This window comes from Pituophis catenifer, unplaced genomic scaffold (assembly GCF_029215685.1).
Source record: "Pituophis catenifer annectens isolate HBS135680 unplaced genomic scaffold, rPitCat1.0.hap2 SCAF_4, whole genome shotgun sequence".
Taxonomy (NCBI): domain Eukaryota; kingdom Metazoa; phylum Chordata; class Lepidosauria; order Squamata; family Colubridae; genus Pituophis; species Pituophis catenifer.
The window spans coordinates 56,637,910-56,662,914 of NW_027256884.1; the positions used below are offsets into that span (position 1 = coordinate 56,637,910).

The 25,005-nt window shown below is 39.0% G+C and overlaps 1 protein-coding gene across 1 annotated transcript in view; it reads right to left on the bottom strand.

Moving 5' to 3' along the window:
* The window catches only part of PCYT1B (phosphate cytidylyltransferase 1B, choline), a 115,587-nt gene that overhangs the window by 19,362 nt on the left and 71,220 nt on the right, over nt 1-25,005 (bottom strand). Inside the window, exons 2-5 of the mRNA XM_070943324.1 lie at nt 18,296-18,395; nt 9,231-9,347; nt 8,056-8,207; nt 5,515-5,593 (exon numbers count right to left, since the gene is read on the bottom strand). Coding sequence (XP_070799425.1) covers nt 5,515-5,593; nt 8,056-8,207; nt 9,231-9,347; nt 18,296-18,395 — 448 coding nt within the window. The remainder of the gene's footprint in view (nt 1-5,514; nt 5,594-8,055; nt 8,208-9,230; nt 9,348-18,295; nt 18,396-25,005) is intronic.

Sequence of the window (25,005 nt, forward strand, 5' to 3'; positions counted from 1 at the left end):
CAGAATGCAGATTGGCAGAGAGAAGCACAATTTATGCCAGCCTACATTCCTGTTGACTATCAGGCTCAAAGAAAATACTACATTGTGTGCACAATTATTAGGCAAGTTGTATTTTGGAGGATTAATGTTATCATTGAACAACTACAGTGCCCTTTTTCAATCCAAAATGTTATGAAACTGCAAACCTGAAAATGTAAGAAAGTAAAAGTGAGGTTTTGGCTTTCTCAGGAAAATATCAATGTGTGCACAATTATTGGGCAGCTATTAATGTGTATCTAAATAAAAAACAAAAATGTGCCCATCTCAGTCGTTTATTTGCATCTGTTAAAGTGAGAATAATATACAAACAACTCAAAATGTACAAATAAAAATTTCTGACATTTAAAAAAAAGTCAGTGACCAATATAGCCACCCTTCTTTTCAATAACAGTCATAAGCCTTCCATTCATGGAGTCTGTCAGTTTCTTGATCTGTTGACAATCAACTTTTGTGCAGCAGCAACGACAGTCTCTCAGACACTGTTCAGAGAGGTTGTACTGTTTTCCTCAGTGGTGAAATGTAAAATTTGTTACTACCAGTTCTGTGGGCGTGGCTTGGTGGTAGGGGGGTAATATGACTGAGTGGGCCTAGCCAACCTTTTTTTTTTTTACTTTTAAAACCATTTTTTCTACAACCTCTTCGGCTGAAAAGGTTGTAAAAAAAATGCTTTTAAAGCCTCTGATGATCCCAGCTGAGCTGCGTGATCATCAGAGGCTTTTTTTTACTTTTAAAAGCATTTTTTCGGCCAAAGAGGTTGTAGAAAAATGCTTTTTAAAATAATAATAAAAAAAAAGCCTCTGATGATTGTGCAGCTCAGCTGAGCAATGGGGGGGGGGCAGGTATTTTTGCTACCGGTTCTCCGAACCACCCGCCTCCATTGCTACCGGATCAGGAGATCTGGTCTGAACCGGGAGCATTTCACCCCTGGTTTTCCTTCACTGTAAGTCTCCCATTTAAGAAAGCCCCAATAGGATTTAGGTCAGGTGAGGAAGGAGGCCATGTCATTATTCTTTCATCTTTAAGGTCTTTACTGGAGTGGAGTGGAGTGGAGTACTTCAATGCATGTGATGGAGCATTGTCCTGCATAAAAATCATGGTCTTCTTGAAAGATGCACACTTTTTCCTGTACCACTGCTTGAAGAAAGTGTCTTCTAAAAACTGGCAGTAGGGTTGGGAGTTGACTTTGAATCCCTCTTCAACCCGAAAAGGTCCAACTAGTAATACCAACCCATACCAGTACCTCACCTCTGCCTTGCTGGCATCTGAGTCGAAGTGGAGCTCTGTGCCTGTTACTGATCCAGCCATGGGCCTATCCATCTGGTCCATCAAGAGTCACTCTCATCTCATCAGTCCATAAAACTTATGAAAAATCTGTCTTCAGATATTTCTTGACCCAGTCTTGCCATTTCAACATGTATCTTGTTCAGCGGTGGCCGGCTTCAGCCTTCCTTACCTTGGCTATGTCTCTGAGATCATGCCCCAATATCTTAGCAATTTCAAAATGCTACATCACTCTGAAAGACTTTGTACAGTTTTTGACTTTTCAAAGTCAGTTAAATATCTTTTTGGGTCCATTTTGCCTGAGGAAAAGAAGCTGCCTAATGATTATGCTCACCTTGATATGGGGTGTTGATCTCCTTAGGCCACACCCTCCCTCATTACACAAATACCCATCACCTGATATGCTTATATCCATTAATCATTTAAGTTTATACAGCTTGGAGGTGGAAAATATGCATAAAAATGATATGGTCAAAATACTTACTTGCCTAATAATTGTGCACATAGTGTATAAGATAATCACAATACATTTGGTATTGTTCTAGCAAGTAACTGAATTAAAATAATATGGTTGTTGGTGTTTTCTATTGCCCGTCCGCCAAAGGATCAACTGTCCTTGATTTGTAAGATTTAAGTGTGAAGCTTAAAGAACTTAGAATATTAGAAGACAATGAACGTGTAATTCTGGAATTCTTCATTTTAAGAAAAATTAAAGCTAAGTGTAGTGCCACAGGTGTCTTGGACAGTTTTGATGAGCCTATGACACATCTGTCAAAGATAGCACACCAGTGTTCACTAATTCCCGACAACTATTTCAAAACACATCATGTAATCACACTAATTTTGGTACCTGCTGAAGCTTTGTGAGAATTGGGTTTCTCTACTAGGAATCATAAAAATAAATTATAGCAAAGAATCAATATACTTAATGCTTCATGTGATAACAGCAGCAAGGGAGCACCTGCAACTTCTGAAGGCAAACAGTTCCACTGGTTAATTGTTCTAACTGTCAGGAAATTTTTCCTTAGTTCTAGGTTGGTTCTCTCCTTGATTAGTTTTCATCCATTGCTTCTAGTTCTGCCTTCAGCTGCATTGGAGAATAAGTTGATCCCCTTTTCTCTGTAGCAACCCCTTAGATATTGGAACACTGCTATCATGTCACCCCTAGTCCTTCTTTTCATTGAATTAGACATATCCAAGCAATGTTCTTCATATGTTTCAGCCTCTAGTTCCCCTAATCATCTTGCTCTTCTTTGTACTCTTTCTAGAGTCTCAACATCTCTTTTATATCGTGGCAATCAAAACTGGATGCAAACTTGCTAAATTGTCATCTCTCCCACATTGGTCCAAATAGCCCAAATTATTGTATAGAGAGAAACTTTACAAACTCTTATTTGCAAGCTGCCTTAGTATCTTTATTGTGGAATAAAAAACAAATAGACTGAACTTTGTTTTTCCTGGAGTCCTTTCTGTACACCTTATGATGTTTGCAGTTTAGCTACTTAAACTCTTTCTGGGATTATTTAAGTATAGCTGATTCTCTCTTAAAGTGGGCAATTGTCCTATGCAACACAATCACCTTGGGAGCATTTACAATAAGTAGGATACTGAGAAAACATTTCACATTTAAGTCATGTATAAGGAAAGTATTTTAAGGAAGTATTTTCTTGTAAACAAGAAATATTTTACTTATATTTTATAGTTCAATCCCCTGCTCAAGGCAGGAGTCCTTAAGTGCTATGGAGAATAAGTTGACCCTTCATCTCTGTGACTACCCCCAAGTACTGGAAGACAGTTATCATTTCTCCCTAATCATTCCCTTCATTAGGCAAGACAACCCTTAACTGTTCATGGTATGGTTTAGCCTCAAGACCTTTTATCGTCTTTGTTAGTCATACAGTGATTGCTAGGAAATTTCTAGTGATATTTGTAAGTTTTAGAAGTATCTTGGAAAAAATGCCATAATCACCAGAATTATTAGCAAGCATTTGTCAAGGGCATGTCTTGCCTAAATATTATGCTGTTAATATTGTTAACATCATGTTGTTCGCCATGCCATGTCATGTTTGCCATGCCATGGCATGCGGCTTTTGATACCATCGACCATGGTATCATGCTGCACCGGCTGGAAGAGTTGGGGGTGGGAGGCACTGTGTTGCAGTGGTTCTCCTCCTTTCTCTCCGACCGGTCGCAGTTTGTGTTAGCAGGGGGGCAGAGGTTGACCTCGAGGCCTCTCATTTGTGGAGTGCCGCAGGGATCAGTCCTCTCGCCCCTTCTGTTCAACATTTATGTGAAGCCGCTGGGTGAGATCATCCGTGGCTTTGGGGTGAGATACCATCAGTACGCTGATGACACCCAGCTGTACATCTCCACCCCAGGCCACCCCAACGATGCCCTTGAAGTGATGTCCCAGTGCCTGGAGGCTGTGCAGATCTGGATGGGGAGGAACAGGCTCAGGCTCAACCCTTCCAAGACTGAGTGGCTGTGGCTCCCGGCATCCCGATATAGACAGTTGACTCCATCACTGACTATTGGGGGCAAGTCTTTGGCCCCCACTGAAAGGGCTCGCAATCTGGGAGTCCTCCTGGATAGGCAGCTGTCTTTGGAGGAACATCTGACGGCTGTTACCAGGGGGACCTTTTATCAGGTTCGCCAGATTCGCCAGTTGTGGCCCTTTCTCGATCGGGATTCCCTGTGCACAGTCACTCACGCCCTCGTCACCTCTCGCCTTGACTACTGCAACGCTTTCTACATGGGGCTCCCCTTGAAGAATACCCGGAGGCTCCAGCTGGTCCAGAAGGCAGCAGCGCGGGTAGTGATGGGAGCAACATGGTGCTCCCATGTAACACCGCTCCGGCGCAAGCTGCACTGGCTCCCGGTGGTCTTCCAGGTGCGCTTCAAGGTGTTGGTTATCACCTTTAAAGCGCTCCATGGCAAAGGGCCTAGCTATCTGCGAGACCACCAGCTGCTACCGACGACCTCCCATCGACCCGTGTGCTCCCACAGAGAGGGCCTCCTCAGGGTGCCATCAGCCAAACAATGTAGGCTGGTGGCCCCCAGGGAGAGGGCCTTCTCTGTGGGGGCTCCCACCCTCTGGAATCAGTTGCCCCCAGAGATAAGGAGAATCCATGACCTCAATGCCTTCCGTCATTCCCTGAAAACCCATCTTTTCCAGCAAGTCGGGTTGGCTTAAGAAGAAATTTTTAAATTCTTTTAATTAGTCTGTGATTTTTTAACTTTCGGGCCAAAATTTATATATATTTTTAAATGTTTTAATATTTGTATTCTATGTTTTTTATCTTGGCTGTACACCGCCCTGAGTCCTCAGGGAGAAGGGCGGTATATAAATTGGAAATTAAATCTACTGCCAAGAAATCTGCATGGACTGTTATAGCCAATTGCCAAGAGTCAAGACTGAGTTGAAAGCACTCTCTCACACAATTTTAATAAATTGTGGAAATGTGATAGATCCGTCATACTTTGACATTAGCAAAACATTTGTTGAAGTATCTCATGACATTCTTAGTAAGTTAGTTAAGCATAGATTGGACAGTATGACATTTAGGAGAACTGATAATGAATCAGCAGTATAATGTATACTTGCTGCCAAACAAGCAAGTATAATTAAGTCTGAATCGTTTCCAAATCACAAGAAGTAATCATTTCACTTTTTCTACTTTGATCAGATCCTACTTTGAGTGTTGCATTCAATTCTGGGAACCACACAACAAGAAGGATTCAAAGAAATTAGAAGGGCAATAGGGAAGCTAAGGGAAAAAAACTCTGAAAAAGTTGGGCAGAAAAAGTTTGAGGAGACTGAAACTACAACATTCTTCAAATATGTGAGGATGTCACACAAAGAAAGTCAAGGCTGTTTTCTTTTATTCCAGAGTGCAAGTGCAGAATAATAGTTACAGAAAGGCATATTCCAACTGAATCTTAGAAATATATCCTATCATTAAAATTGACTCAGCAGTGGAACAATTACCTAGAGAGGTAATGGGTTCCTCTTCAGTGGCAGTATTCAATAGAAGGCTATTTTGCCACCTGTCAAGGATGCTTTTTAAAATCTTTATTGTGGTCTTAAAACTTAAGGTTTTAAAAAGTCCACTGAAGTAAACATTTTTTCAGTCTGATGGTTATCTGAGACAATAATGAGGTTAGCTACTTAAAGAAACAGCAAAGTGTACCTACCTGCCTCCTTTATATGCTTGTAAACATCGTCTGAACCAGCAGAAGAATATGGAATATCATCATGGGCTACAAAATCAATCTAAAAATACAGAATAAAAGGAAATTAAGTTGTCCCTTACTTTGAAAACCTATTTTCCTTACTTACTAAACAAATTTTAAGTAAAGATATTTTAAATGATTGTAATAGAATTTATATCACTGTACAGGTAATCCCTGGGTTACAAGCATTCCCTTAGCAAACGTTTGAAGTTACGTAATAAGCGCCCCCTAGCGTTTACAAACAAGTCCTGAAATTATGTATATTGCAGCACCATGGCAGTTGTTCGCTCTTACTGCAGAGGCTCTGCAACATTCACCCTGCCTATTCCCCCCACCCCAGCCGGGTCTTCACAGGCACTTCACCTGTGGAGACTCGCTTACCTTGCGAAGATCTCTCTCATGCTTTCTTTGCCTGCTTCATTGCTTCAGGCTTTCGGTGCATTTGCAGAGAACAGAGGTCTAATTTACCTCAAATCATGCGAGATCAGTAGCATGAGATCTTGTGCTACTGATCTCACATGATCTCACGGTGCGTTAGATCTTGTGCTACTGATCTTGTGCGATCTTTTAGGCTTCTATTCTCTGCTAATTGTGGCTTGGATGTTTGCAAACGGAGGGAAGGCTTCAATCCTTCAGGCCTTCCCTCCGTTTGCCATTTCCTTGCCAAAGCAAGCAAGGAGATTGCGTTCCTGTAGGCTTTGGCAAAAAGCTTTTGTTGGCACCAAAGAGCTTGGGAGGAGCGGGCATGTCCCTCCAAAGCTCTGTTCCTACTGGCAAAGGCTTTTTGAAAAGGGCTGCCGAAGCCTCAAAGGATGCAATCATCAAGTGCTTTGCTGATGAGAAAGGAGGCCTGGAGGGCTATGCATGGCCTTCCAGGCCTCCTTTCTCACCAGCGATCTGCTTGACGAGGCCTCCAGCGATGAAAAAGGAGGCCCAAAAGACCATGCAGCCCTCTGGGCCTCCTTTTTTGTTGTCGTAGACCTCGTCGAGCCCTTTGCTGATGAGAAAGGAGGAAACTGGCAAAGAAACAAACTGAAGAGGAGACAGGTCTTCATAAGGTAAGTCACCCGGTGTGGCAGGATGGAGGTGTGTGTGAAGCAATTGTGGGGAACCCAGGGCATGGAGAATGAAGTATCTGTGGGTCGGGGGAGGCCTTGGGTTACCTGAAGTAGGTGGCCTGTTCCATCACTAGCCCCCCCTCATGGCCTTCCCCACTGTGAGATAGTGAGATACCTCATGTGCACTTAACGTGTTGCGCATTCGATTATTGAATATATTGGCGAAAGCAGGAAGTGATCTTGTTCAAAGTATGAGAGTCACTCCCATTAATCCTTGGGTCCATTACATTCATAACCCGAGGACTACCTGTATAGCACATGAAAATACAAAACCTTTTAGTTATATATGTAATATCAGTTAAAGAATCTAAGCTGTTTACAATTATATTAAGTACCACATCAGTAATACAAAATAGTCACCATGCTGAAACCTAAAGAATCATGCTAACTTATCTCAGAATATTTTAATGACATTTTTACTATTATACTTCTTAATATAATACAACTTAATAAAGTTATTCCATATAAGTGGGAGATCAGTCATAGCTATTTATATACTTGAGCTTTGTATATTATTGAGAAATGGATGACATAAACTTGTAATAGTAAGTGAAGGGTAGCTAACCTTACAATTCAATGAACCAGTATGATTTTTTATGGATATATGCTTGCAGTTTCATCCAAAATATGTAAATAACTTCTATATACAGCTTATAATTATAAGCCTTTTGGAGAAAATCCAGTTTTCTGCAACTGTATTGTTAATTTGATTATTAGGAGCTCTGGTTGTGTAGTGGTTAAGTGCAGTATTGCAGGTAAACTCTGCCCATAATCTGGAGTTCAATCCTGATAGGGCTCAAGGTTGATTCAGCTTTCCATCCTTCCGAGGTCGGTAAATGAGGACCCAGATTGTTGGGGGAAATATGCAAATAATGCTTACATTATAAACCGCCGAGAGAGCACTGTAAAGTGTTATTGGGTAAGCTAAATGTTACGCTATTTTGGACATTTGAGGGCTTGGAATGCTACAAGAAAGGCCTATTAAAGTAACAGATAAATGGATGGAAAGAAGATTTTATACAGTATTTTAATCCAGTTGCGCTATCATTGTTATTACTGAAACGGAGTTGATGTTTGAAAAGATATTTTCCCTTCTTCCTCAAATCTTAATTACATTTTTTAAAATTCTGAATGCATAGCATTTAAAAGAAGACAAGAAAAGGAAAGGAGATGGTTGCTACCATCACAGCTAAAAACAAAAGGAAAGAATTATTACCACTGAATTACAACCTGAACTACAGAACTAATATACTAGGGATGGTGGCAAAGGACACCTCAGTTTAGAGTTCATCTATGCTTTATAAACATAACAAATATGTAGTATTTGGCACCATCGCTAGTATGAAACTGGCTTATGAGGTTAAAAAAAAGAAAAGAAAAATACCTTATGCTTTTCCAAAAACTCTGCTGTGAGTGTCCATGGAGCATCTCTGATTACTTCATCTACATAGCGGCAGTGTCTGAGGGCCTCATAACGTTCTTCTTCATTCATTACAGTGAAACCTTTAAACTTATGTGTTAGATCATCACTGCAAACTGACATACATGCAAGAAGATTTCAAAAAGAGTAACCCTGATTCTGTAAAATTCAGTGCATCTCTTTGGCTATAAATTATTCAAATCTATTTTCAGAGTTTTAAGCCAATAGTTGTCATACCAAATCACAAAAGTAGCAATCTAAAATTGGAAAACATTTTTCAGTCCCTTTATCACATTTTCACAATTTCATAATTGAAAACTTGCTTATATTGGATGGCCATTACATTAAAAGCTATCCTAAGTTGGATAGCTGTTTCTCTGATTTGTTGGTCAGAAAAATTGCTAGCTGAGTTTCTTTCAGACGTAAGTCCCAAAGCTTTTCAATTGTGGAATAGTGAATCTTTTCTTGCAGTTATCTTAGCAGTACTAGCTGGAAAGTCTGAGATTTGTCTCAAGACACAGAGATAGCAATGAAATTGAGGGAAGCTAGCCTGGCCATTGTTTTATTTCAGCATTTCCACATTCTTCATGGCATTTCTTTTTTTGGATATTATTATTGTTCTGATTTCTTATGGAAATATCAGAATATCAGTCATAGGGACATGTTGTTCAATTGTCTTCTCTTAATACAAACAAATGGAAAAAGCAATTATATTTCAGTGTATAAATTTGGATGAAATGACATTCAATAGGCTCCATTCCACATTCCATTCCTCCATTGTTTTTAATATCTGAGAAAGAAGAATCCAAAAATGATCTTGATCATATGTAATATTGAATTTATTTCTTTTCTTATCTCAATTTCATAGGTTCTACAAGTTCTACAGGTCAGCTTTACAAACAGAAAAAAGATCTTCTGGATCAGAGAAAAATTATTGATTAACAAACTGTTTATGTGATATTTGTAAGCACTTTAGTTCTTTCCTACTATTTCTTAGGAAAAGGTTACAGCTAAAAACTTGCTTTTCAGTAAATTAAAATTAGAAAACTCACAGAACCGGTGAACCTGGACTTGTTTAGCAAATTATATAAAAGAGAATATCAGTCTAAAAGTAATCTTTGTTCAAATATCAGGCTTACCTCCTACTAATAAGTAGCTATTAGGAAACAGAGTTTTGGCTTGCATGAGAGCTCTTGCATGACCAGAATGGAAGAGATCAAATATTCCATCTGCATAGACTCTGACAGGTCTGTCCACTATGAACATAAGAAACAATTTCCATGTTAAACCAGATATTTATCTCAAATCTAGTCAGATTATAATGATACATTTTCTACATCTATTCAGAAATACAAGGAAGAGATTCAGGTAGGGTTGAGCTGCTTAAAAAAGTCCATATTAGAAAAATTGTTTTCCATGAATGAAAAAACCCCCCAAAAAACAGTGACTGGGTGATCTTGGCTGGGCTCAAAAACTAACGAGAGTCAGACCCAGGTTGCTACTTGGATAGAAGATCACCAAGAAATTTCAGGGCCCTAGATCAGAGTGGGAATTTGATTTGCATCCCAGAAGAAAAGATTGCTCCATTGCTCTATTTCATGGAGTCTGTACAACATCATCACTAGAAGATGAGTTTAGCTCAAAGAGATTTTCCCTAAATTACCAGATGAAAAAATGTTTACAAATGATATTTACATAATTGGTTTGCTTCTATATAGCAGAGCTAAAACAGAAAGCGCTCTTCAAAAATGAGAAACATATGCACACGTTTGTAACTCAAATGTTTATTTCTTGGTACTTTTTCATCTATGTACTACTAAAACTTCCTTTCCTGTAACCTTTAACTGGGTGATATGGTGCACCACAGGACAACCTTTTTGGACCAAAGTATATCAACTGGGATAATTTACAGAATGTGCCCGAAATCTGGAACCCATGACTTCTATGCAGTTCAAATTTGGCAAATTTTATACAATATTTTATGACACAAAAATTATCTGAGGCCCTGTAACTTTAACAATTGAGGCATTGTGGAAATTGATCAGGAAATATATTTGAAAAGATGATCCAAGGGATCATGCCTTAAAAGGTGAGTGAGCCTTGATAGTACAGGGGTTTAGTGCACCCTGTTATTAACACAGCTGCCTGCAATTTCTGCTGGTTTGAATCTCTCCATGGCTCAAGGTTGACTCAGCCTTCCATCCTTTCTAAGGAAGGTGAAATGAGGACCCAATTTGTGGGGGCAATAAGCTGACTTTGTATAAAATATACAAAAGAATGAAGGCTATTGCTTAACGCATTGTAAGCCGCCCTGAGTCTCCGGAGAAGGGCGGCATATAAATCAAATTAAAAAAAAAAAAAAAAAAAGAGAGCTGAATTTGTTATGGGATAGGATTGTGAGGGCAGCAAGCTAATCTGGCTAATTGTGTGTAGAATACAGACCTCTGTCGTCCCCAAAGGGGAAGAGTGAGCAGGAGGACCCAGAAGGAATAGCAGAGCTATTTCTGCTACCCCTGTCACCCCAACATCTGTTTCTGAGGTGATTGTTTCAGTATGCCTATTGGCAGATCTGCTTTTAAATATGTTCAGAGTTTTAATTTACTTATTTATTTGGTATGGCTGTCAAAACTGCAAAAAGCAATTCCAAGTGGCTAACATAGAATTAAAAACAAAACGAACAATAAAAATAAAGTCAGAAGGTCACAGAATATGATCTCAGATCCCAGGACACTGCAACTGTCATAAATATGAACCAGTTGCCAAGCTTCCGAATTTTTGATGAAGTGATCATGGAGATGCTGCAACGGTTGTAAGTGTAAAAAATGATCATAAGTCACTTTTTTAGTGCCACTGTAACTTTGAACAGTCACTAAAACATTGTATGGCAAGGACTACCTTTACTTTATTCCAGTTTTCCCAACTGGTGCCCCTTAGATGAGGGAGAGTGCTTTAGAGTCCCTTGGGAGTTGGGTGGCATAGAAATGTGACAAAATAAATAAATAAATAAATAAATAAATAGGATTGCCAGGTCTGCTTCCAAAAAATAGCGGACAAACGGGGGTGGGGGTGTTAAGTAGTAAAAAAATAAAAAAAATTTACAATTAAATTATATATTTTCTTACAAACATTTTAACACGTATTAAAATAATCACTTCAAAACTTTACTTAAAATTCAAAACATCAAATATATTATAATAATATGTAAAATATTAAATTACATTTTACTTTGCTGTCGTGTGTATTTTTTATTTGACTGCGCAGCTTTGATCAATTCTTTGTGTTTAAGGAATAATTCTTTAATTTCAGTACAACGTTGAGAAATATTAAAAAATATACAAAGTTCACTTCGAACTGATACAAGCAGTCAGTTATGTTTGTCAGTCCACAAATTTCCCATGACGCTGAAAATTCGTTCAACATTTGCATTTGATACTGGAATTGATGCACAATACTGGAACAGTTTCAGTAAACTCGGAGCTGGCTCTTTCTTGAAAAAGTACGTCCACTTATCAAGGGATGAATCACCCTGCAGATGAACATAAACTTCTTCTAAGGCAGAAATTTCATCGAAGAGAGTGTTGGGTGGAAGTTCTTCTCTCCATGGTGATAATAACCAGATGTTCGTCATTTCTTCTAAAGTTGGAGGATTATTGCGATCAATTAGATTGAAACAACTTAGCGTCTCATATACTGAATCGGTGAAATTATACCACTTTTCTAGGTACGCAATGGCTCTTTGATACACGTTGATGGCTTCTTTCTTGAACTTTTGCATGGCATTCTCAGGCAAATGTTTTTTATGTAAGGCAAATAAAACTTTCATTCCAAAAAACTGCTCATTGTATTTTTTTTTGCAAAGAATCACGCAGCTTACACATGATAATGTGAAGATCACATGCAAGAATTTTCTTGCTTTCTTTCAGCGTTAACAAGCTGAGAGTGAGAGTGGATTTGTAAAGTTATTTTAACCAGCTACAAAGTTGCTCTGCCTGTAACAAGGAGGAATAGGAGAAGAGGAAAAAAAAATTTTTTTTTTAAATAAGTTTGAGCTTGCTTCAGTTTAGTTTCTATCCCCAATTTGATTAAACCTGGGGGATTTTTTTAGAGGACTTTGTGGTGGAGGAAAAGGAAAAAGGATCTCCTTTTTCAGAAAATCTAACTTACGTGGCAGAATGGCTTCAAAGAAACAGGAAGGAAAGGCAGCAGGGGGGGGGTCCCCCACACACAAACCGGAACAGCAGCTTCCTCCTGCTCAGCAGAGTCAGAAAAAAGATTTTGATTTTGAAAGTTTAAAAGAATTTATTACTCAGGCTCTGGATGATAGATTTCAAAAATCTCAACAGGAAATTATGCAGGAAATTAATGAAATTAAAAATGTGGTGAAAGAGAATTATGGCAAGGTGACTAATAAAATATCGAATGTGGTGTCTGGCCTGTCAGAAATTATTATTAAAGTGGATTCCAAATTGGAAGAATTTAAATCAGAAGTCAATGCCAAAATTAAGGATACTGACTATAAAATTTCTGATGTTGATAATAAAATGCAGAGAGTTGAAAATGAAATTACAATGATGCAATTCAGGGCGATGGAATTCGCTATAAGGCTTAGAGGTATTAAAGAGAATGATAGACAAGATTTGAGACAGATTTGTGCTGATGCTTTGGCTGTGCTATTAAAAATCAATCCTGAAGAGATTCTTTACAAAATAGACAAAATTTACAGAGTGAACTCTTGGGTGGCCAGACAAAGACAATTGCCTAGAGATGTGGTGATATATTTTACAGACAGAACAATAAGAAATGATATTTTGCAAAAATCTTTTCTTTCCTCTGTGCAAGTGGAGGGAGCCCAAATTGGAATTTATAAAGAACTACCACCTAAGATGTTAAAAGATAGAAAAGACTTTGGTTTCTTAGTGAATGAATTGAAAAAACAACAAATACCATTTCAGTGGGACGCCCCAACTGGTATAATTCTGAAGTACAATGGAGAAAGACATCGATTGAACACTGTTGAGAAGGCGGAACACTTCTATTTTACTGTTTTTAAAGAGAGATCACCATCTCCACGTACATCCACTGTGTTGGAGATAAAGGAGAGTGACAAGGAGAAGCAACCTCAGCAAGAGATGGAAGAGCAGTTTAAGCAGGTGGAGCCAGTGGAAATGCAGGGTGCTACAGGAGGTTTTCTGGAGGAGCACCTGTTAGAATCTTCCCCAATTTTGGACCTGGCTCGGATGGTTGAAGTCAAAGACCAGCGTATAACTCGTGCAATTTCTAAGCAACTTAAAGAAAAGCAACAACAGGAAAGACAATACAAAAAGGGAGCTAAGAGTACTACACAAGGAAGTGAAGCCATGGGGGGAGCAAAACCGAAGATTTCGGAAGATATTCGGCAATTCTGCTCATCGCTTCAAAAAGGTGAAGATGACAATTAAGTTTTTATCTTGGAATGTGAATGGACTGAATTCACCACAGAAAAGGAAGAAGTTATTTACATATTTGAGACAATTTAATAATGATATAATTTGTTTACAGGAAACTCATGTCAGAACTCAAGATCAAAAATACTTGATAAACTCAAAATTAGGAACACATTTTATAGCTTCAACTTTGGAAAAAAAGAATGGTGTGGTCATTTATGTAAATAAAAGACTGTCAGCTAAAATTATAGAAGCAGATGAAGGTGGCAGGTTCATAGCAATTGAATTGCATATGGTAAATGGCCAAATTCTTCTGATTGGAATTTATACTCCTAACCAACAACAGGATCATTTTTATAAAACTTTACACACTAAAATACTGCAATGGGATTATAGATCTATTTTAATTATGGGAGATTGGAATGGAGTAATCGATTCCAAATTAGATAAAAAGAGCCTGGCGAAATCAAGGATTAGATTACCACAGACTTTTTTCGACATGAAAGAAGATTTGGAATTAAAAGATATTTGGAGAATACATAATCCAAAAGAATTGGACTATACTTTTTTTTCTGACAAACATAGATCTTTCTCTAGGATTGATTTTATTTTGTTATCAGATGATTTACCTGTTAAGACAAAAAGAACAAAGATTTTTCCAAGAACCCTGACCGACCATAGCCCAGTATGGATAGAAATTGAGATGGGAAAGATTGAGAGAAGATCATGGAGATTAAATGAAAACTTGTTTAGATATGAAAAAAATATAATAGAATTTAAAAAGCAGATGAAAGAATTTTTTGAAATAAATTTGAATAAGGGTACCCCAATCGAAATTGTGTGGGATGCGAGTAAAGCATATATGAGAGGGGTACTCATTCATATGAATTCTAAACATAAACTGAATCGACAAAAGAAAAGATCTGAACTGGAAGTAGAAATAAAGAACAAAGAACAGTTACTTATTAAAAATCCAACAGATGAAAGAATACGTGGTGCTATAAAACTTTTGAAAGATCAATTTCAAATGCTTATGGCGGAACAAGCTGCAACAAATTTACAATATGCGAAGCATAATACATTTTGTAATGCCAATAAACCGGGCAGATGGTTGGCCTACACATTAAGGAAGAAGCAAAGCATATGGACTATTGATAGTATTGATATTGGAGGGAAAGAAATTTTTCAACAAAAATTAATTAAAGAAGCTTTTGTAGATTATTACACCAAATTATATGCTAAAGATGATATGCAGAATGGACTTATAGAAAAATATTTAGAAAATAAAAGAGTCACCAAAATTACTAACCAACAAAAGGAAAGAATGAATTATCCTATAACAGTTGAGGAGATAATTGCAGCAATTAAACAATTAAAAACAGCTAAAGCTCCTGGAACGGATGGCTTGACTGCAGTGTATTATAAAACTTTGCAAGCAGAAATGGTGGAACAACTTAGAGACTTATTTTGTAACATACAACAAGGGGGTAAAATACCCCCATCATGGAAAACAGCTTACATTTCTTTGATACCAAAAGAGCAAGTAGGTCCTAAAAAAATGGAGAATTATAGACCAATATCTCTTCTGAATAACGATTATAAAATTTACGCAAAAGTACTAGCCAACAGGTTGATTGCAGTAATTCAAGAGGTGATTCACGATGATCAAGCGGGATTTATAGAGGGCAGATATATGAAGGACAATATAAGGCAAGTTATAGATTTATTGGAATATCTTGAGAAGAATAAACAGATCCCTGCAGTGCTGGTCTTCCTGGATGCGGAGAAGGCCTTTGATAGAGTGGACTGGAATTTTCTACTAAACACTTTAAAAAAGATGGACTTTGGGGATCAATTTATACAGGCAGTTTCAGCAATTTACCAAGAGCAAAAGGCACAGATTATTATTAATGGAAGTTTGACAACAGATTTTAATATTGAAAAAGGAACAAGACAAGGTTGTCCGTTATCCCCATTGTTATTTATTTTAACACTAGAAGTCTTGTTGAATACAATACGGGACTCGAATATCTTGAAAGGTATAGTGATAAGGCAAGAGGACTACAGAATAAAGGCATTTGCAGATGATCTGGTTGTTACCCTAACACAGCCGATGGAATCAATAATCCAGATGAAAGACATTATACAAGACTATGGCACAGTATCAGGTTTTAGACTGAACCAGAAAAAAACTAAGATGATAGTTAAAAATATGACACAAGATCATAAACACGAACTTGAAAGGAGGGCAGGTTTTGAGATTGTACCAAAGGTTAAATATCTAGGAGTTCAGGTTGCAGAATCAAATATGAAATTGTTTCAAAATAATTATGAGGTGTTGTGGCGAGATGTACAGAAAGATATGGAGACTTGGAAAAAACTGCAGCTGTCTTTACTTGGAAGAATAGCAGCAGTTAAGATGAACATTTTGCCAAGATTTCTTTTTTTGTTTCAAATGATTCCGGTGCTTAAAAGTGATAAACAGCTGAGAGAATGGCAAAGAGGACTGAATAAGTTTGTCTGGAACGAGAAAAAACCGAGAGTTAAACTGAAAATTATGCAAGATGTTCCAGAAAGGGGAGGCCTTAAACTTCCAAACCTACAATTATATTATGAAGCAGTAGCTTTGACGCAAGCAAGTGATTGGTTTGGAAGGAAAAAGACTGGAATATTGAATATAGAAAGTTTTGATCTTGAATTTGGATGGCATGCTTACTTATTTTATGAAAATAAAGTGGATAAAGTATTTAAAAGCCACATACTTAGAGACTCTTTGATGAGAGTTTGGAAGAAGCACCGACTCAAATGGGATTATAAAATACCGCTATGGCTGGATCTTGGTCATATTATGTGGAATACAAATATAATGTCACTCGGGGGGGTTTTATATAAAGAAGTTCTTTTTACAGATGCGGGCAGATGGCAACTGAAGACATTAGAGACACTGTTGGACGAAGGGATTAACCTAACTTGGTTACAGTATAATCAACTTCAATTGAGATGGAAAGAGGACCAAAAAATTGGTATTATGTTGCATGAGGAAGAATTGGTTAGACATATAAAAGAGAAAGGTCCAATGCATATTAAAAGGCTTTATAATGTTTTGTTAGAAAGGGATTCAGAAACTGAACTGGTTAAAGATTGTATGATTAAGTGGGCACAAAATTTTGCAGAACCAGTGATGTTGGAAACATGGGAAAAAATCTGGCTTCAGAACGTTAAATTCACACAGTCGCAGAACTTGAGGGAAAATTTCTATAAAATGTTTTATAGATGGCATTTAGATCCTAAGAAATTGTCGTGTATGTACCCTAATGTTCAGTCAAAATGCTGGAGATGTGATTGTTTAGATGCTACATATTATCATGTTTGGTGGACTTGTAAGAAAGTTAAGGCTTTTTGGATAAAAATTTGGTGGGTTATGCAGAATGTTTTGAAGAAAAAAATTCAGTTTTCTCCACAATTGTCTTCATTGGGTATAGTTATGGGTTTTACATTGGGTGAAACTAAGTTTATATTGTATATGATAACAGCAGCGAGATTATTGATAGGTAAATACTGGAAAAATGAAGCTTTGCCCACTATCGAGGAATGGACTTTGAAGATGGCCAGTTTTGCAGAGATGGCGAAGATCTCAGCATACCTAAAAGATCATTCACAAGAGACTTATGAATGGGAATGGAAAAAGTGGATAGATTATGTGCAGAACAAATATCAAACTAGGAAGTATCAAATAGCTTTTCATTGATAGTATTATATTAAGATAGAAATACTTGAATTTTGTGAAGATGAAAAATTATATGGGGGATGGAGGGGTTCAAGTTTTATATAAAGGGGGTGTTTGACGGGAGCACATTCTGTAGAAGTCCAGGGGGGAGGGGAGGGTTAGGGGGGGTTAGGGAGGGTTAGGTCGGGGTGTTTGGGGTGAGTTGGGGGGGGGAAATGGGGTGAAAATGTAATTGTAAAACTTTTGCAATAAAAAAAAAAAAGAATTTTCTTGCTTTCCAGCTTCAGTAGGGTGTCTTGCATTATTGACATGAAGAAGTGCGTGAAATATAAATACAATTCTGAAATTGTTGGTTCATCGTCCTTTGCGAGTTCATTTTCCTGATTCGAAATAAGGTTCCAGATAACCTTATGGCACTCATTAGATCCAAGAGAAATAAAATACGATTTTAGAGGTATCCAGTTTAAAAGAAGTCTTTCGACCGCTTTAAACAAACTTAACCAATGTGTTGGAACATGGCGCAAAACTTCATGGAATTCTGACTCGCAAAACTCAAAAAATGATTTCAACTCTTCTCGTTTCTTCACAGAATTAGAAAATTTGGCAAAAACCTTCAGCACTACATTTTCAATATCAAAAGATAACTGCTTTAATGCATTTTTTGCGCTGTTGTATAAAATGTGATTATTGCAATGAGCATTCGATCTTTGTCTCATTCTAACTTATGAAAAAAAAAGACAAAATGTGATTTTCCTATCCTTATTTTCTTACACTGTACAGCTTTAGATTACGTACCATTTCATCATAAAGCTTTTGATTAAAAAAAATGTCCACTATTTTGTGAAAAAAAAATAGTGAATATAATGTGAAAAAAGTGGACTGTCCGCTCAAATAGTGGACACCTGGCAACCCTATAAATAAATAAATAAATAAATAAATAAATAAATAAATAAATAAATAAATTGGGACTACAAAGGCCAGTCTGCTGGGAAGTTGAGGCACTGGACTAATGTAGTTGAAATCCATTCCAAAATTAATTTAAAATGCATAATACCTGGTGTTCCAAGATGGGCCTGAGCAATGGTTAACTTCTCATGAGGAGCTTTGCACTGACAGCTTGTTTCACCTGCAAATGGAGCCGGTGCCGCCAAAGTCTAGAAGATGGGAAAGGTCAGATTATGAAAAAAGAGAGCAAAATAAATTGTCAGTTGTGGAAGTTATCACATATGAGTTTATTGCTACTTGATTCCACCAATATTACTTGATGATTTTTTTTAAAAAAGTTAAATCTTAAGGAGAATTAGAATTAGAATTAAAACTTTTTATTGGCCAAGTGTGATTGGACACATAAGGAATTTGTCTTGGTGCATATGCTCTCAGTGTACATAAAAGAAAAGATACGTTCATCAAGAATCATAAGGTACAACACTTAATGATAGTCATAGGGTACAAATAAGCAATCCGGAAACAATATCAATATAAATCGCAAGGATACAAGCAACAAAAGTCATACAGTCATAAATGGAAGGAGATGGGTGGTGGGAATGATGAGAAGATTAATAGTAGTGCAGACTTAGTAAATAGTTTGACAGTGTTGAGGGAATTATTTGTTTAGCAGAGTGATGGCATTTGGGAAAAAACTGCTCTTGTGTCTAGTTGTTCTGGTGTGCAGTGCTCTATAGTGTCGTTTTGAGGGTAGGAGTTGAAACTGTTTATGTCCAGGATGTGAGGGGTCTGTAAATATTTTCACAGCCCTCTTTTTGACTTGTGCAGTATACAGGTCCTCTATGGAAGGCAGGTTGGTAGCAATTGTTTTTTCTGCAGTGTCTTGTTGGGTTGCAGAGCCAAACCAGACAGTTATAGAGGTGCAGATGACAGACTCAATAATTCCTCTGTAGAACCATATCAGCAGCTCCTTGGGCAGTTTGAGCTTTCTGAGTTGGCGCAGAAAGAACATTCTTTATTGTGCTTTTTTGATGACGTTTTTGATGTTAGCTGTCCATTTTAGATCTTGCAATATGGTAGAACCTAGAAACAAGCCTGTAGTACAGTGGACTAAAAGCACTGTTATTAACTGTTATTAACATCTGCTGCTTGCAATTACTGCAAATTCAAATCTCACCAGGCTCAAGGCTGACTCAGCCTTCCATCCTTTCAAAGGTAGATGAAATGAGGACCCAGATTGTGGGGGCAATAAGCTGACTTTGTATAAATATACAAAAGTATGAAGGCTATTGCTTAACGCATTGTAAGCCGCCCTGAGTCTCCAGAGAAGGGCGGTATATAAATTAAAGCAAAATAATAATAATAAATAAATAAAATTGAAGATTTCTACTGTTGATACTGTGTTGTCTAGTATTGTGAGAGGTGGAAGTATGGAAGGGTTTCTCCTAAAGTCTACCAGCATTTCTACAGTTTTGAGTGTGTTCAGTTCCAGATTGTTCCGATGACATCACGAGGCTAGTTGTTCAACCTCCTGTCTGTAGGAGTGTGATATTACTTTATAATATCCTTCAAGTTTGTTTTCTTCCAGTGAAATATTTTAGAAGTGGATACAGGGATGTACATATTTCAACTATCTATTGATTTGAAGTGGTACTCTCACTGCTATTTATCCCAATTTCTAAAAAATTAATTTGAAATATCTATAATTTCCCCCATTAAATAAATTGCATTAACACATCCATTCATAGTATACAGTATGAGCTGGTATCAGAAAAAAATTAATTAAAAAGTCAAATAGAGATTATTTCCACTAATAATAAACAAGCTGGCTATTGTGCATATCATCTCTCTTCTTTTGGCTTATGTCATATTAAACAAAGAATAGAAAAATAAAAAGGAGTGATGTTTGGAGAGTTTCTCATGGTCAGCTCTCATATGAAACTAACATTGCAGATTCAACAGTTCTGGAAAGCTGGGGAAAAACTTGAAATATTCAATTTCAATTCCCACCTCCTTATTATAATGGCCAATATGTGTGCATAGGGGAATCAATAAAGTTTTCTGGGTCCAAAGATAAACCTCTCAAATGGAGCCCTCCATTGATGAGACAATGCAAATACAATCCTACTTTGGCTGCAACAGATAAGGATAGCAGGATAAAGAAAATAGGACAGTCACATAAAGAATTATTTACTGGCATTGCAACAATGGGCCTGAACCCCAAAAGATTTTCCTTCAATTCTTCAGCCACCATAAAATATCCTTTCCTCCTTCTGTTTTACCTTCTGCATTCAGACCCTAATCTCTCCCCTTTAGAACTCTTCCTCTAATATAACCTAGTAGTCACTTCTTTCTTCTGCCATATCTACATGACTTTGCTTTGATTCATCCCCAGCCCACATATGAGGTTGGGGATGAAGAGTCATCCATAGCTATTAATTTAAATATAGTTTTCCTTTCTTGTATCCATGGATACAATTTGGCATACTTCTCCAATAAATGTCAATACTGATGCTATCAGGGGATGGGAATATCCCAACTTTCCTATTAGCTATTTTAGGTTACTGTGGGTACTTTCTATGGATAACTGAGAACTCCCCTCCAAGGCCACTTTGTCTAAGGCTGCAGGAGAATGCCTAACCAGCATTTTTCATAATGCTTGTCAGATCTTTCATGGGTCCTTAAAAATACAGATTTCGTATTTTTTTCCAAGAGTGTTAAGACTGCTTTTTTGATCTGCACAGATTAGATTAGATAAACAAAGTCGAAAGGGACCTTATAGGTCATTTAGTCCAACCTCCTGCTCAAGCAGGAGACCCTACACCATTTCTGACAAATGGCAGTCCAATCTCTTCTCAAGTGATGAAGCTCCCACAACTTCCGAGGGGAAGCTGTTCCATTGGTTGATTGTTCTCACTGTCAGAAAGTTCCTCCTTATTTCTAGGTTGAATCTTTCCTTGGTCAGTTTCCATCCATTATTCCTTGTCTGGCCTTCAGGTGCTTTGGAAAATAGCTTGACCCACTCCTCTCTGTGGCAGTCCCTCAATTATTGGAATACTGCTATCATGTCTCCCCTGGTACTTCTCTTCACTAGACTAGCCATGCCCAGTTCCTGTAACCATTCTTCATATGTTTTAATCTCCAGTCCCCTAATCATCCTGGTTGCTCTCATCTGCACTTTTTCTAGAGTCTCAACATCTTTTCTATCATATGGTGACCAAAATTGGATGCAGTACTCTAGGTATGGTCTTACTAAGGGTTTATAGAGTGATGGTATTAGTACCTCACTTGATCTTTATTGTATCCCTCTGTTAATGCAATGTAGGATTGCATTGGCTTTTTTGGCTGCCGCTGCACACTGCTGGTTCATATTTAGCTGGTTGTCCACTAAGACTCCGAGATACCTCTCACAGTCACTGATATTAAGCCTGGTTTCACCCAGTTTATGTGTACTTTTAGTTTTTCTTACCTAAGTGTAGGACTTTACTTTTCTCTACACTGAATTTCATTTTGTTAGATAGGGCCCAGTGTTCAAGTCTGTCAAGATCCATCTGGATCTTGAGCCTATCTTCTAGGGCAGGGGTCCTCAAACTTTTTAAACAGGGGGCCACTTCACGGTCCCTCAGACTGTTGGGGAGCCAGAGTGGTTGGGTGGGTGTGGCTGTGTGGTCATGTGATGGGTAGGCATGGCTAGGTGGGTGTGGCCAATTTAGCACTCCGTTTTTCCAATTTAGCAGTCCATTAAATAATACACACAAATTAAACTTTAATTTGTCTTGCTCCTGGCGGTGTTTTATTTGCTTTTGTTTGACTTTTCTTTTTACTAGATCATTTTTTAAGTTGTTTATGTGTCTAGTGGTCCACTTCAGAAAACTCAGTTTTGCAGCAATTCTTCTCAGCCCCAAGGAGGTTACAAACAACATCTCTCTGTGTCTTTCTCTCTCTCCTCCCTCCCTCACTTTCTCTCTCCCTCTCTCCCTCCCTCTCTCCCCCTCCCTCCCTCCTTCTTCTTTCTCTCTCCTTTCTCTCTCCTCTTTCCCTCCCCCTCCCTCTCATCTCTCTCTCTCTCTTTCCCTCCCTCTCCCTCTGTCCCTGCGGGGGGGAGGGAAAGAACCCCTGAACTTGTGCTGGGTGGTGGGAATCTGACATCTGGAGGCTGCCAAGCCGTGCGCTGAAGACTAGCTGGCCGGCGGGGAGGCGGGGCACTCCTGCAGTGTCCCCAAAAGTAACACATTTACTTTTCAATGTAACAAACAGCCTCCTCGTTCGCAACATCTTTGCATGAGGGCATCACGGCAGCTGCTTCTTGCGGCTCAGGAGGTCCGCGCTCTCCCTGCTGCTGCTCGGCTTCCTCGATGTGCGCAGGCAGGAGGCAGCAGCAGCGGCGGCCATGACCCAGGTTTCGTTAGGTGTTCTGGGCAGTGAACAGCTGAGTGAGCAAGCCAGCAATCTGCCAGTGTCCTCTAATCTGCCTGCCCACGCCTGGCTCCTGCCCTCTCGACCGTGCTGCCCCCTCACCTTTCTCCCTGCCTGTCCCGGCCAACGGTGCTCACGAATACACTGCAGCTAGGAATGGAGGTGGTTTACAGCTCTGAACTCAAAGCAGCGGGAGACATGGGCTGTCTTGGCGCCAACACCCCTTGGGCTCTTAGCAGTCCGCGGAGGATGCATTCGAATCAGCGCCAAGACCAGGGCCCCAGGAGAGCGTGGGCAAAGACTTTCTTTTTGCCTCACAGAAGCAGACATGGGTGGGAGGCCTGAGAGCACACAGAGCCCCAGTACAGCACTATCCCATAGGAGGGGAGGAGGAGGAGGTGGTGGGGAGCAGATCAACCCGCAATCCTATAAATCCCAAAGCTAGCACCCCTTAAAAGAGAAAGCACATACATGCGTACATATATGCCAGCAAGCAAACAAATTCTCTACAATCAGTCCTATAAGGGAGCGTGCTTCGGAATCAGCCTGCATGGAAAATGCATCCGGCTGCCTACACGACTGCCTGCCCTTTGCTGCTGCTGCATAAATCACAACCATACCTATCAGATCGGGCTCCAGAGCAAAAAAACCCCGGGATAGCAACCATCCAGTTGCAGCACCCTGCGCCCCGGATACACACACACCACATGCGCGCAAGCGACGGCCCCAGCCTTTTGCATGGCCAACTACACTAAACGGTGCCAACAGACAACAAAGCAACCCACACGACTTCCGGTTTGCTTCCTGTCGCCGAAAGACGATCCCGTTTTTGGACTGCCAGCCCCGCTGCCTGTTAGAGCCGTTTCGATCCAGAGAAGCGGCTCGGAAGTTCCCGAATCCAAAAGATTAGTGGAAGAGAGTGGGCAAGAAGCAGGTTGAGTCCCTGTGAGCCCCCAGACAGCTACGGTTTGCTTCTGGGGAGGAAACAGGTGTGGCTCCCTTTCAGCTCGCCGAGATTCCGGACAGCGTGGGACGAGTCTGCCCAGCGCAGAGCAAGGCGGCAGGAGCAACCTTTCTCCTCAAAACAAAGTAAACTCAAACAACCAGGGTGGAATAACAACTTGAACCTCGAAACTGCAAGTATTACTAGCCCTGTGATTAAGTTTAAAGCAGAAGAGTGAATGTGTGAAAGTCGCTTGAAAATGGCGCCCGGCTTCAGCGTTAACAAGCTGAAAGCGAGAGTGGATTAGCAAAGTTATTTCAACTAGCTACAAAGTTGCGCTGTCTGTAACAAGTGGAGGAATAGAAAAGAAAAATCCTTTTTTAAAACAAGCCTGATCTTGCTTCAATCTCAATTTCACCCCTAATCTGACTAAACCTGGGGGAATTTTTTAGAAGATTTTGTGGTGGAGGAAAGGGAAAAAGGATCTCCTTTTTTGGAAAAGCTAGCCTACGTGGCAGGATGGCTTCTAAGCAGACCAAACAGGAAGGGAAGGCGGCAGGGGGGGGATCCCCCACACGTAAACCTGACTAGCAGCCTCCCAGCCAGCAGAGCCAGAAAAAAGAGATTGATCTTGAAAGCTTAAAGGATTTTATCACTCAGGCTTTGGATGAGAAATTTGAAAAGTCACAACAGGAAATTAAGCAGGAGATTAAAGAAATTAAAGAGGTGGTGCAAGAAAAGTATGATAAGGTGACTAAAAAATTAATGACAGTGGTGGCTGGATTGTCAGAAGCAATTATTAAAACGGATGCTAAGGTGGAAGAATTTAAATCAGAAATGGATGTCAAAATGAAGGAAACTGACTATAAAATCTTTGATGCTGATAATAAAATGCAGAGATTTGAAAATGAAATTACAATGATGCAGTTCAGGTCTATGGAATTCGCTATAAGGCTGAGAGGCATAAAAGAGAACGATAGACAAGACCTGAGACAGATTTGCGCTGATGCTCTAGCTGTGCTGTTAAAGATTAGCCCTGAAGAGATTTTTTGCAAAATGGATAAAATTTACAGAGTGAATTCATGGGTGGCCAGACAAAGACAATTGCCTAGAGATGTGGTGATATATTTCACAGACAGAAGAATGAGAAATGATATTTTGCAAAAGTCTTTTCTCTCTGCTGTGCAAGTGGAGGGAACGCAGATTGGAGTTTATAAAGAGCTACCACCTAAGATGTTAAAAGATAGAAAAGATTTTGGATTTCTAGTGAATGAATTAAAAAACCAACAAATTCCATTTCGGTGGGATGCTCCAACTGGCATAATCTTGAGGTATAATGGAGAAAGATACCGATTAAATACTGTTGAGAAGGCGGAATAATTTTACTCTAATGTTCTTAAAGAGAGTTCACCATCCCCACGTACATCTACTGTGTTGGAGATAAAGGAGAGTGATAAGGA